At 38.7% G+C, this 14,585-nt stretch overlaps 1 protein-coding gene across 1 annotated transcript in view; it reads left to right on the forward strand.

Annotated features, from left to right (window-relative positions):
* Nucleotides 1-14,585, forward strand: part of TRPC4 (transient receptor potential cation channel subfamily C member 4) — a 142,227-nt gene that overhangs the window by 124,418 nt on the left and 3,224 nt on the right. Inside the window, exon 7 of the mRNA XM_026493170.4 lies at nucleotides 2,491-2,685. Coding sequence (XP_026348955.1) covers nucleotides 2,491-2,685 — 195 coding nt within the window. The remainder of the gene's footprint in view (nucleotides 1-2,490; nucleotides 2,686-14,585) is intronic.

Genomic DNA, 14,585 nt, shown 5'->3' on the forward strand with positions numbered 1-14,585 from the left:
TAGAATTCAAACAAGTCAGTTTACTTATTCATTCATTCAACAGATTCTTATTGAGAACTTATTCTGTTGCCATGTACTGTTCTAGGAACTAGAAATACAGCAATGAAAAAGAAAGACAAAGCCCTTTGTCTCCTTGAACTTCCCTGCGTGTCAATGGCCATTAGCAATAGCAACAGAACAAACCCATACTGGAATGAAATACTTTTAAGTCTTTCATATTTATACCTGAGACAAGTAGCATTTTATAAGCATAATTTATAACCATAATTTTCTCTTTAAATAGCTACAATTGCATCTTTGAATCTATTGCTAAACCACTGGAATGTTATTATTGTTATTTTGAGAAACAGCATTCTGAATTTTACTTAAACTGTCTTTATGGAGGCAAGACACCTGTCACAGATGAAAAACCGCATAAAACATAAGAATAGATGATTTTTATTTACTGATTCACGAACTGAGTATTTGTATCAGATATACCTACATCCTAGGATTTGCAGGTGAATATCTGAATTTGTGGAGCTTCCTTTAAGCATCTTGCAAGTATAGATTTTTTAAGATAGTGTCTATATATTTGTTTCGGAAGTTCTGTATTCCTCTGGTCAACACATTTGCAAAACATGGATTCTATCTTCCAGACCACCTTCCAAAAAAACTAGAAAGTCTCTAATTATCAAGCTACATATAGATAAACTGTATATACAATTTGGATCCTATAAAACAACAAATGTATTGATTTCATCAAGAAGAGAACATTAAGAATAGTATGACTTTTTTTTTTTTTTTGCTTCTTTATGGGGTGTGTCTTTCTAGGTGACTTCTTAAAGAGATGAGAACGATCTTCAAATCTCCATTTTTGTTTAGCTCAAACTCTAAAACCACTCGAGAGGAGAGCAGGCACTGAGAAGCTGAGACAGGTGTACCTCCCAGCATCATGGGCATGATGGCTCCTTGGAGCATGAACATGTCAACTATTTCACTTTCACTTGGGTAGCAAAAGGAGGTTTGGGGCATCACCAGCATAGAACATTTCATTTCCAGTTTTTCTGCCATAGATTCTGTTATAGACCCTCTCAGAATCCCAAACCATGAACAAAGGAAGAGTCTGCTTTGTGATAGCCATAAGAGAACATAAGGAGGTCAGGATAATCCTTAATTTGTGCCTCCTGCCGAACTAGAAGGAACAGAATCTACGCACGGGCCAATATTTTATCCAAGTGACTGCTTTTTTATGACCTTAAGCCAATTCTACTGACTCCCATTTCCATGACTACAGCAAACAATAGGTACTTTTCTTCATTACTGCAGAATCTACAAGCTTGTTTAGAAAGAAAGCTAGGGAAGGTGGAAGAACTAGAAGAGCGGAAGTGGGGAGAATGGGGGGTGCGGGCTGGAGCTTCTGTGTTTCTATTGATCAGTCTATCCCATCAAACATTTGCTAAGCAACAATGAAAGCCACACATTTTCTAGGTATGCTCATTCCCGTTGAAAGCACAACCTGTCCAGTGTCTAGATGAAAATCTCCATTGCTCAGAGTAGAAAAGTATATACAACACGTGCATTCATTAGCACACAGCCGTTTAGGAATATTGGAACGAAGCACAGTCTAAGGTTACGCTCCTACTCTAAAATCTGAGTTCTTCTTTCTAATAGTAATGGGTTAAAATGGAATATTTTGAAATCCTAAAATGTGTGTATGCCTGGTTTCTACCACCTCCTACTTCCCAGCTTTTCTGCTTTAATCAGATCTGTGGCTAATGTAAGAGGGGACTGGCTGCCCTATCTCTAATTGTCACACATGTTCTTAAGTTCTTCCAGGAGATTAATAAAGTGGGATGACTGATAAATGATGAAGGGGATGGCCTCAGGCCCGCAGGCAGCCACTAACCATCCTCCTATTTGGTGCCATTTGGACAAAGTTATGTCAGGGCTCAATGCTGTGTCAGATGCCCTAGTCTACACTTGTTAGAGGAACTTCTCTGAATTTGTGCCTGTTGCTTAAAGGTGGACAAGAATTATTCACATAGAAACATATCAAGAAAGACTTCTCCTGGAAATAGCAGAAGGCTAAGCCATGCAGGTGGCAGTACGCCTAGGCAGGGATTCAAGGCCTTGGGTAAAGACATAAAGGCCTGTTTGGGGCCAGAATCTAGTGCAACTGAACTAATGTAAGCCTACAGTTCGGGAAAGGAAAATTCATCCCCAAGTCATAACTGATCACTGCAGTCTCTTTAACATGGAATTATTTTAGATGTCTGTTTCACGGAAGAAGGGAGGATAAAACCTGACAAGACTGCTGTGACTCTTTACCAGGGTAAGCCATCGTCTGGAATGTTTAGATGACGATCACTGGGAGTCAGCCTTGTTTTTACAAGCAATTTAATTAATGTTTCAAGAGCTGCCCCAAGTCAAGTTACAGGCTCTCTGTGCGGTTTATCTCACCTTGGTAATTAAGAAACCTGTCAGCAGTTGTCATATTCTCCCGTGCAGGACCATGCAGATATAGAATGGAAATTCGCTCGAACAAAGCTTTGGATGAGTTATTTCGAGGAAGGAGGGACTCTGCCTACTCCCTTCAATGTCATCCCAAGCCCCAAGTCTCTCTGGTACCTGATCAAATGGATATGGACACACCTGTGCAAGAAAAAGATGAGAAGAAAGCCTGAAAGTTTTGGAACAATAGGGGTAAGAACACAGCATGTTAGTATTACTTTTTTTTTTTTAATTGTGTATTTGAATATATTTGTATTGCTTGTTGGATATTTTTGCATTTGTAGCCTTTTTGTTTTTTCTGGTTGCATTTTGGTGAACATTTACCGCACAGCTCCCATGTCTAAGACACTGTTTCCTACAGTGAGGGTGGTCACTGTTATTTAAATGGGAGCCCACTTGACACAGGCCTCTCCTGGGCTCAGGAGCTGAGGCTGGGGGAACTAACACTTCGGCTCTTGGTACCCTGATTTCTAGCCCATTTCGGAATTTCAGCCTTGGGTTATTTGTGGCATTACTTACTCATCGTCTGCTTCTCTCTCTGGATTGCAAGGGAAGGGGGCTGTTTTCAGTCACCTTATGGTCTCAGCGCCTAACATAGGCTCCTACACAGCATATAATGTTTGACCAAAATTTCTCAACTAAATGATTAAATGGGTACTGTAACTTGAAAATGTTGTGCCATGTTCAAGCACAGTGACTTCGGAATATGTTGAATTGCTCAACATTTTGCTTCTACTCCCAATCATTTTAAATACCAGGAAGTTGTGTTTTTTAAAAATGTTAGGACCCCTCAGAGCCATGCTCCTGTCACACTATAAGATTAAACTTCCTTTGGGGGGCGCCTGGGTGGCACAGCGGTTAGGCGTTTGCCTTCGGCTCAGGGCATGATCCCGGCGTTCTGGGATCGAGCCCCACATCAGGCTCCTCCGCTATGAGCCTGCTTCTTCCTCTCCCACTCCCCCTGCTTGTGTTCCCTCTCTCGCTGGCTGTCTCTCTCTCTGTCAAATAAATAAATAAAATCTTTAAAAAAAAAAAAGATTAAACTTCCTTTGGAAATTTCTTTCATGCTGGAAACCAAGCTTCAAGCAATTCCATCAGAAGAGACATGGACTTAGGACTTTGTTCCAAGCAAACCACTGATATAGGACAAGTTATTCTTCATTTCTTCCTTACTTAATTTCCTATTTTTCAAACTTCTCCTAGTGATCTTTTGAGAATTCATACTCTAACATTCATTAGTCATTTTGACTTGCTCAGAGAAATTGCTTTGGAAGTATTCTAATATGCCATTATATTAGAATCACCAAGTAATACTAGTTACTTACTAAAATTTTTAAATTTTTAAAAAATTTTCTTTAACATGGGTTTTGACTGCTAACTATGCCCTAAGTGATCCTTCTCACTCATTAACCTTATTGACTACTAGGCATTGTTATCAGCTCAAATGAGCCTTTCTATGCTGACAGTGGTATTGATTTTGCTGTCTTGTCAGTAACATTTCTAATTCTAAAAGAAACTGACTGGCAAGAGCATATATCAAACAGAGAGGTGGTTAGGAGAAGCAGTTATATTCTTTCTTATAAATTCTTACCCCATGAACTTGGAGGACTAAAGTTTGGGCATATATCTGATCTTAGAAATCAAAGTTAAATTATGATGAAGACTTAGGCTGCAACCTTCATACTAATTGATAAACTTTACCACTAACTTTAGAAAGAGTGAAAGTATTTTACTCCAGATGTTTGATTTCTGTTAAAAAAATAGGTTTAGGGGCACCTGGGTGGCTCAGTCGTTAAGCTTCTGCCTTCGGCTCAGGGCATGATCCCGGCGTTCTGGGATCGAGCCCCACATTGGGCTCCTCCGCTGGGAGCCTGCTTCTTCCTCTCCCACTCCCCCTGCTTGTGTTCCCTCTCTTGCTGGCTGTCTCTCTCTGTCAAACAAATAAATAAAAATCTTTAAAAAAATAGGTTTAAATTATTTTAAAATGGTTGTAAAATAAATGTAATGACTTCGGCTTAATAAGCAATTTTCGCACACGTTCCACCTGCCAGCCAGGAACTGGGGTGTGGGAGTGGGTACAAAGGCATGCTTTCCATCCTTGAGGGCATTATTTATCATAAGGGAGATACAAATGTGAGAACATGTACTACAGTACATGTCATACAATATTTTTAGCATTATAATATTGTTACATGCAAGATGCTATGGCAACATTGTAAACAATAATTAATGTTTTCCTTGAGGTAAACAGAAAAAGGTTTCAGAGAAGCCAAACTTGGTTACTCTGTTCCACATTAAAATACACTCGTCCTTTTTCACATTTTATTCTTTTTTTTTTTTTTTTTAAAGATTTCATTTATTTATTCGACAGAGATAGAGGCAGCCAGTGAGAGAGGGAACACAAGCAGGGGGAGTGGGAGAGGAAGAAGCAGGCTCATAGCAGAGGAGCCTGATGTGGGGCTCGATCCCATAACGCCGGGATCACGCCCTGAGCTGAAGGCAGACGCTTAACCGCTGTGCCACCCAGGCGCCCCTTCACATTTTATTCTTAAACTCATAAGAAATTTATTTAATCAATCCCTGAAAAGATATTAATGATTAGTACAGTTCTATCTTATCTCTCATAGGAGTATTTTGATTTCAAAAGAGTTTCTGGGTCCCAAAATAAAGGTCACACACAAAAGAAATTTGTCCTCAGTAGTTTAATTTTAGGCAGTAGCAGAGAAAATCTTGGGTTTTAAGATGCCGCAAAACTTGTAACAAGATATGGGGCCCTGATCTAATATTTTAAGAGACCCAACTGTGCTGCCACCAAAATAATAGAAAACCATCTTGACTTCCAAATCCCCCCACCCCCGCCAGAATCCTCCCACTGATGTCGCATTGTTAGGAATATGTTACCATCATTTCTTAGATGCAAAGAAGGGCTTAATGTTCATTTAGGATTTCCTATTAAAGCAGTGATTCACACCTTTCAGACGGAGAGGGTAGATGGCATGTTAAAAAGCTTTCTTTTCTATATACATTACTGGTCTCCAAAAAACCAAATTTCTTTTTATGTCTCTATCTCTAAATTTGAATATTTTGATCCGAGCTGATGCACAGAAAGAGAATTTGACCTCAAGCCATTCCTTTCTCCTTAGCCATGCGTATCTTACTAACTTTTGGTAATGGATATTTTTATGCTTGGGGAATGTATGACAAACTAAACAAATATTGTGAGTCACATCTCTCTTCTCTACCTGCGTCCCACTCTCAATCCTGCCTCTTCTTCGCCAGGCTAAGGCTTTGGGCAAGAACCAGCCTAATTAAACTCAATGCTGTAAATTGGCTCCTTGTCTAGACTGCATTTCCAGGACAGGAAGGACATAATATTTTGGTTTGCATACTTGTAGTTGAGTTTTATACGTTTAGATTTTAGATAGAAATAAATAATATGTATTATTTATAAACAAAAATATGAGATAAAGGACAATAAATTGAGAAGGTTGGGTAATATTAATAGAAGAGTTAAATGAAAAAATAATGTCAAAAAGTAATTGATTTTGCTGTGAATTCATTTCAATTTGATTAATCCTCTTGACAGTTCATTAGTGTAGACAAATGAAGACAAGGAGATACACACATTTCCATTAATTAAAAGGTGACTTTGAAGTTCCAATGACAGTCACTGTATAACCAAGGCATGGCTTAGAATATCACATTACACTTCAAACGGACCTTAGAAATCATTTAGCTCAACCACTTCCTTTCAAAGAGAAGGTATTTACCTTGCCCAGTGTTTTAGGGTCTCTTGGTGACAGTTCAGGCAGGGGACAGGGGAGGGAGAGCTGGATCTTTTGTTTCCCAAACCAATGTGTTTTCCATTACCCTTTTGATTCCTGAAAAATCTAATAATGATACAATGATACCTTCCCCATTGTGTGTTCGTCTTTTCATTTTTCTCAGCAGCTTTTGCAGGTCCTGTCATTGTTCTCAGCTGCCTCTCAGATTCCTGTATCTCGAAGCCCTTGTTTCACAGGCTGGCTTACCTTCTCTTTGCATCTCAACTGTTTTATATTTAGGCCACATTTTTGAAGCAGAAATTTGAAGCTAAGCTGGAGGTAGAGTCTATCACTCTTTGAGGCATTTTCTCTAACCTTCCCAACTTGTGATGCACTTACCAACTCTTGGCACCCAGCGGCTGCCCAAATGTCATGCTGGTGCTCATTCCCTGCACGTGGCCAGGCAGATCCTGCAACCGGGGCTCTTCAGGGTGGCTGCACCGGCCACTCTCCAGGAGCCCATCATTGGCGATCTTATCTTGCTATTTATGGCTTCCGGTTAATACTCATACAGCTAGCCCTGAAAACTCATTAACATTTTTTTTTTTTTTTTTTTTTTTTTACTTTGGACTTCCTTTTATGGGTGATCAGGAGTTCCAAATAAATTAACCTTTCATTTGGAATGCTTTACGGGGGAAACATAATGAAGCAGAAATGCTTTATTGAGCAAAACCTTTACTGTAGGAAGCAACCCATTACAGAGAAATGGCTTGTCTCTGGGAAATTATGAACATCTCACCAAACAGGCAGCCTACGGAGAGGTCAGTAGAATAAGAAACATGTTGCAGCTTTTGGTTTTTAATATGACTACTTGTCTAATTTTTAGCTTAACCCCATTTTATCAGCAAATACCCTTCTCCATGTTAAAACACTGGTTCTTAGACTTGAGCACATGCTAGAATTATCAGTAATCTCTGTTTTAATAAGCATTTCCTTGTAATTTTAATTAGAAACTCCTGTTAAAGAAACCACTGGTATCTAGCACAACTTTTTAAATGAAAACAAAATCAACATTTGTATTTATTGCTCAAGAGATCCAGATCATTTAATTAAAGTAAAAAGATGTTAATGCCAAAGTGTTTAATTGATATGAAACATTTCAATGCCATAGACCAGGTTTCTAAAATGGAATGCTGAAGTTAGTAGGTCAATATGCTGAACTGAAAAAATGTGAGTTCTTTGGACAAATGATAAAAAATGACTTTAACTCCCTGAGATTCATGTTTTCCACTTTCTGATTTTCTCTTAAGCACAGTAGAGCGAGGAAACCATGAAACACCAAGTCTGTTAGGGTCATGTAGCATCACTGAGCTCTGGGACCGCAGATGGAACACGCATGCCTGACCAGTTGCCACAGATACGCACTCAGTTCAGCCACTGCCAGAGATTGGGAACCGTGAATGGATTAGCACCAGCTAGCATCGCTAGAGGAAAAACGTTAATAATACACGCTTTTCAGACTGTATTTTTAATGCTAATTTATCAAAATGTATAGTTCCTTCATCTTCATGATTTTCAGTAAGCCTAACAACAAATCTTACGGATACGATAGTTTGCATCCATGAGTACCTCTCAAGCCCTAACTCACTGCTATAAAATTTGCGGACAGGGCCTTTTAATTAAGTTTACTTTCCCAGGTAGGGATGTAGAGGGATGAATTGTGTGACATTCTTGATGTTTCAAGAGTGAAACCCTGACTATTTGACAAGGTGACACTCAAGCATTTTATATCGTATATTTTTATATGCTTAGAAAGTGCGCTTCTAGAGAACAATTATGTAGCACCATCTGTAAATGAGCCAAACTGCAATTTTGAAAAAGGGATTGCATCTTGGAATGGTCCCTTGCCTTTTTTACCCATTTTTAAAAGAAGAAGAGCACAGCAAGCCGCAGCCCCTAAGGGAGTCACCAAGCAAAGCAAAGGATAAAAGGCATAATTCATGGGCTCAAAGTCAGTGATAGACCAAAACCGGAGTGGCAATGAGAGAGCCGGGCACTGACGATTGATGGCAGGGAACCAGCTCGGGGAAGTGCGCTTGACACTCCGCATGGTGGACCTGCAGGCAACTGGAGATAAAGAGTGAGACAGCGTCACAACTGAGTCCCCAGAGCCCTTTCTTTCCCAGCTGCAAAACCCTTCCTGCTCTAAGGCAACCTGAGGCTTCTATGGAAACGCAGATTTCCCTCACAGCAGCAGAGGTTCCCTTGGTCTTTTCCTTTATCATGAGTTCTGTGACCCACGTACTGCCCTTATCTTGTCCCAACAAATCAAGAGGACCCTGCAAACTGTGAGATACGCTGACATGGCACACACGTGTGCCTTGGGTGCCCGAGCGAAAACCACCCTGCCAAGGAACATTCTGCACACGCTGCTAGATTTCTGACATAATTTGCAAAGAAAACTGCTGACTTAAAATGCACAACTTCTTCCAAAATATTATATTATTTTTGTGAACACAAATCGGTCAGCTCTGTTCTTGGTCATTTCTAGTGATGATTACAAGATGTAATACCTTTCCTTATGAGAGTAAACGCCTTCGAAAGTCAACTGATCCTTACCCGACAAAAAGATAGCAACCATGCTAGGTATTGTTGATGGTAGTTCTACTGTATAATATTTAATAATGTCACTAACTGCCCAAAATTATCATTATGTTTATTGCAAAGAGTACATATATTATGGGTTGAATTGTGTCCCCCCAAAAAGATACATTGAAGTCCTAAATTCCAGTACATCAGAATGTGACCTAATTTGGACATAGGGTCATTGCTGAGGTAATTGGGTTCAGATGAGGTCATATTGGAGTGGAGTCCTTATAAGAACATGACCATGTGAAGACACAGAGACACGGGGAGATCACCTTGTGAAGACAGAGGCAGAGACTGGAATTACGCAGCTGCAAAGCAAGGAACACCAAAGATGGACAGCCACCATGAGAAGCTAGGAAGAAGAAGGGAAGGTTTCTACCCTCAGTCTCAGAGGGAAGAGTTCCTTGCCAACATCTTGATTTGAGACTTTTTGCCTCCAGAGCTGTGAGACAATAAGTTTCTGTTTTTTGAGCCACACAGTTTATGGTATTTCATATGGCAACCCTAAGAAACTAATACAACATATACCATGCCTCTGTGGTTACTCATTTTTATTCAAAGAAATATGGATCCAGTACCTTAATGGTGCTGAGCCTCAAATTAAGACATCTTGGGAGAGGGAGGCAAATCATAGAATACATAGCAGGTGTGTTCAAATGTCTCTTAGTGTCTACTTGATAGAGTAACGTGTAAAGAGTGAATTTTAGTCTGTGATTCTAGAACTGGCACTCTGGTATTTTAGTTACTCAACTCTGTGGGCCTTGGTCTCCTTACTTATAAATGAAGCAATGAGACTAGACCAGCTCTTTGGGTTTTTTGTTTTTGTTTTTGTTTTGTTTGGGGGGGAGGGGCAAAAGAAGAGGGGGAGAGAGAGAGAGAGAGAGAGAGAATCTTAAGCAGGTTCCACGCCCAGTGCCGAGTCCAACACGGGGCTCAATCTTATGACCCTGAGATCATGACCTGAGCCAAAATTAAGAGTTGGATGCTTAACTGACTGAGGTGCCCAGGTGCCCCCCGGGCTTTTTGGCTCTGATAAACAATATGTCTGTATTGAAATTTAAAACCTAGTCTGATTTCCTTGACCTTTGGTAGATTCTGGAAAGTTAGAGAATTAAATTAATTTTAGTGTTAGCCTAAGAAAGCTAACTAAAAAAAAGAAAGGGGATCATTTTATGCATTCCTAATAGATATATTCACAATTTATCAGGGACTGTGTTGCCCACGATAGTTTCCCTGTATTAATGCCGAGAAGTGTGGATTTGTAATTGTATCCACTAGTGCATCTGGGCATATAATCCTCAGATCTTTTTCTTTAGTCTTAACCTTCCCCAAAGATGCAAAATCGACAGTGACATTTCTACTTTAATGTCCTCCGCCAGCATCTCCAAAGTGGAATTCTTTGTTATTTTTTAATAGCACCAACATCTTAGCAACTAAACTAAAAATTTTTGTCTTCGTGCTCCCATCCCAGCTGCCACATCCTCTTGCTTCCCATCTTTTCCATTCACACTGTCGCGGGTTCAGCTCACACCCATTTTACCCTTCAGTTACATCCTGGTACCGGCATCCCAAGTGATGTCTCATCTACTGATTCTCCATGTTCCTTTTTCCTACCTATTACTGCTGCCACGTGATTATTATAGAAGTTCCACTCTCATCACATGTCACTCGACTCGTCAAAACTCCAGATGCCTACCAACCACTGAATTCGCTGTGCTTTCTAAGATTCTGCACAAAGAAATCATGCTAACTTTCCAACATGAGTTAATCCCTATATTCCGATTATCGGAGCACATCGCAACTGTCCTGGTGGAAGTTACCCTGACGCGTCTCTCAGCCTCCAGCGCCAGCATATTGCTGACCGTATTATAATCTTTTCCCATCTGAACATCTGTGCATCTGTTAAAGTCTCATGATTCTTTCATGTTCAATCTAAAATCCCGTTCCCCGTTTGAAGGCTGGTTCAGATTCCTTAGCCCAATATTACTTTTTCCTTCCCTGTACTCAAAACACATTCTTAAGGCCCTCCCCATGTTTTTACTTGTTTTTTGCCTTCATCTCTAGACATTCTTGGCATTCTACCTCCTAGACTATAAGCCATTTAAGGGCAAAAAATATGTTTTTTTTCATCTCTGGGTTCTTGCAGCCTCAGCCATGAATGTGTAACCATTTAATAAATATATGTTAAATTGGCCCTACAAGCTAAGCTTCATGAAATAGAAACCCACAAAGGAAGATTCACAGAGGTCACAGCAAAAATCCAGTATTATGCAGGGATGCTCCTAAAACTTTTGGGACCTCAAAAAAGATGACTGGCTACCACTACACACCTATTAAGTTGGCTAAACACTGCAACACTGACACCACCGAATGCTAGTAAGCAACAGGAACTCTCATTCATTGCCAGTGGGAATGCAAAAGGGTAAGTTGCTTTGGAAGACAGTTTGATGGTTTCTTATAAAACTGAATATATTCTTACCATACAATCCAGCAATCGCACTCCTTGGCATTTACACAAAGGAGTAGAAAACATATGTCCATACAAAAATCCCGCACAAAGATGTTTATAGCAACTTTATTTATAATTGCCCAAACTTGGAAGCAGCCAAGATGTAGCTCAGTAGGTGAATGGATAAATAAGTTATGGTACATCCAGACAATTGAATATTATTTATTCGGTGATAAAAAGAAATGAGCTATCAAGGCATGCAAAGACATAGAGAACCCTAAATATATATTACCAAGTTCAAGCAGCCAACCTGAAAAGGTTACATACTGTATGATTCCAACTATATAATACTCTGGAAGAAGCAAAATTATGGAGACGGTAAAAAGAAGAGTGGTTGCCAGAGGTTAAGGTGGTGGGAGCAGGGGAGGGAGGGATAAATAGGCAAAGAACAGAAGATTTTTAGGGTAATTAAAATACTCCGTGTGAGACTACAATGATGGACGCATGTCATTATACATTTGTCCAAACCCATAAGAGTGTACAACACCAAGAGTGAACAGTAATGTAAACTACGGACTCCTGTTGAATGATGTATCAATGTAGGTTCATCAATTATAACAATGTACCACTCTGGTTGGGGATGCTGATAATGGGAGAGGCTGTGCGTGTGTGAGGTAGGGGAATATATGGGAAATCTCTGTATCTTCCACTCAATTTTGCTGTGAACCTTACATTGCTCTAGAAAAAGAGTCTCAATAAAACAAGAACACCTACAGAATTTGTATTACATCTATCAGTATTTACTAAAGCCATCCCTTCACCCTATTACTTAAATACGAATGTCTTACCTTTACACCTCTACTGGCTAGGTTAAAAGCATTCAACTCCTTAGCTAAATAAAACATCTTCTTTTATGTCCTCTGGGGTAATCCTGGTATGTGTCAACTTAGCTAGTTTTATGACTCAAGAATATTTTTTAAAAACTGTGTTAAATCACGTTATTAATAGGAAAAGGGAAAAAATGGTAAGAGGATGGGAGCTAGTTAGTTACCATTAGTGATAGATGTCTTAAATCTCTTATCTCATTTAATCTTCAAAATCATCCACTGTGTTTATCTTTAACTTGCAAAATAAAAGATGGGAATGGGAGAGGACCTCAGAGATAATTCCTTGTTTAGGTCAGTCACCTTCAAACCCAGGTGTGACCCCTAAGTACATGCTCTTAAAGTGACACCCCACCACCTCCAGGAAAGTAAAAAAGTAGAGACAGGTGGGCATCATAGTAATGGTCGATAGGAATCAGTTCTGCGGTGCTAACCAGAAAAGGAGAGATTACATAGACATGAGAAATATCTGAGCTGCATAATTTAGTGGTCGTCATTTGGTGAATTTATTGCGTTCATTTCTGTTTTCGTTATTCAGATGATTAGCGTCATCAGTTCTTATTTTCCTAGGATACTGAAGTTCAGCTGGCTGATAAAATCTCGCGAGACTAAAGATAGTTGTATAGTATTACTATGTAGGTGTGGAAGAACAGTGCTTGGCAAAAACAATTAATCATATTAACTTAGCCTTAAATCTGGTCTATGGATAGAGAATAGCTCCTCTAAGTCATCACAGGAAACTCTTTCTATGTTCTGTCAGACTATTTTGCTTCTTAAAAAGAAATTTCCCTAGAAAAATCAATCTCAGATTAGTTTTTAAAGTGTAATCTTTGATCTTCTTATATTTGTATTCAAATTTTTAAATTTGTTTATGAATAGGTTCTGCTGAAAAAAAGGCAGTCTGTGCTCTTTTCAATACTAAAATGCATCATGATAATTTTCCTTGTTACTCATCATTTTCTGATTCTGTCATTCTTAGCTTTAATTTTATGTTAAGGAAATTTGAAGTTAAATCTTGACTTCAGAGTGCTCTCTGCTAACTGCTTTTTATTGGCTTTTTGACCAAAACAGAAGAGCAAAATGCAATAGAAGCCCAAAGTAATCAAGCTTGAGTTGACTAAATTTTATACTAAATTCAGAGTTTCCATCTACTTACTTGTGGAATACGGGTCTCCTGCACAATATTTATGGTGAGAGTGTTAAAGAACTTGGTATGCAGCTTGCTTTAGTATTTGTGTCCACTTGAAGTAAATTTAAGGAGATCTGGAAGGCCTGTGTCCTTACAGAAGTGCTTTTTGTCTTGGATTTCAGCTGAGCTATGTCTCAATAGGAGTCATATACCTCCATCTTGTGGCTCAGTCATAAAATTCCCATGCTATATTTTTTCCAAGATACTCTAATTTTGTTTCAAACTTCCCAGTCCTTTAATGAATACCATAATCATATTGAAAATTTGTTTAAGATTCATGTAAAACTGAATGGTACTTAAATAATAAGTGGCTTTTAGGAAGTGAAGCATTATCTCAACTGTTCCTTAAAGTCACTAATAATCATGAAACACAAATCTATTCTCCTGGCCAGTGAAAAAGTCATTTTCCCCTATTCCCCTAAAAGAGAAAAAAAGAGCTTCTTTTGCATGGTTTGATTTTTTCCTAATGTCATTTCACAGTGATGTATTCACAACTCTCTTTAAAATTCCATTTTATCAGCTTATGATTAAGTATTTAGTAAGGAGTAAGATCAAAAGATTTATTTAAACCCTAGATATGTTATCTCTTTGCTTTCTCACAATATACCAAATTCATTCCTTTGTTACAGAAATATTTTTTTATTTTAATTTGGTCTGTTTTCTTCCTTAAAAATCAATACTGATATTTATTCAACATGCACAAAATGGGGATTATGATAGCTTTTTTTCTAGTATAGTTTAGAATACCCATGAAATCTGCAATTATATAATTTTAGTGTCATTTATTATTTAATTCAATTTATTATGGACTTTCTTTAGTCATTAAACATCCTCTGTCTCCATTCTACTCTCCAGGATCACTGCTCCGTGCTAACTCTAGCTGCACTCCCAAACCACTCTGATCTTTTCAAAATGACAGCTAAGATTCATGTTTATTTTTTAAAATGACGAATTTATGAGCCTGATGTTTGAACAGAATCTTTTTATTTTTTGTTAAATCCAACCACCTAATTGAAGCAGCAAATCCCTCTTAATATACATCTGATTGAAATTAGTGTTGGGGGGTTTAGTGGCCTACCATTGTTTCTGATTACATGTACCATATCATGGCTAAATTCTCAATCTTGCTAAGCTGATATTTATGGTGTGAGCTCTTT

This window comes from Ursus arctos, unplaced genomic scaffold (genome assembly GCF_023065955.2).
Source record: "Ursus arctos isolate Adak ecotype North America unplaced genomic scaffold, UrsArc2.0 scaffold_10, whole genome shotgun sequence".
Lineage (NCBI taxonomy): Eukaryota > Metazoa > Chordata > Mammalia > Carnivora > Ursidae > Ursus > Ursus arctos.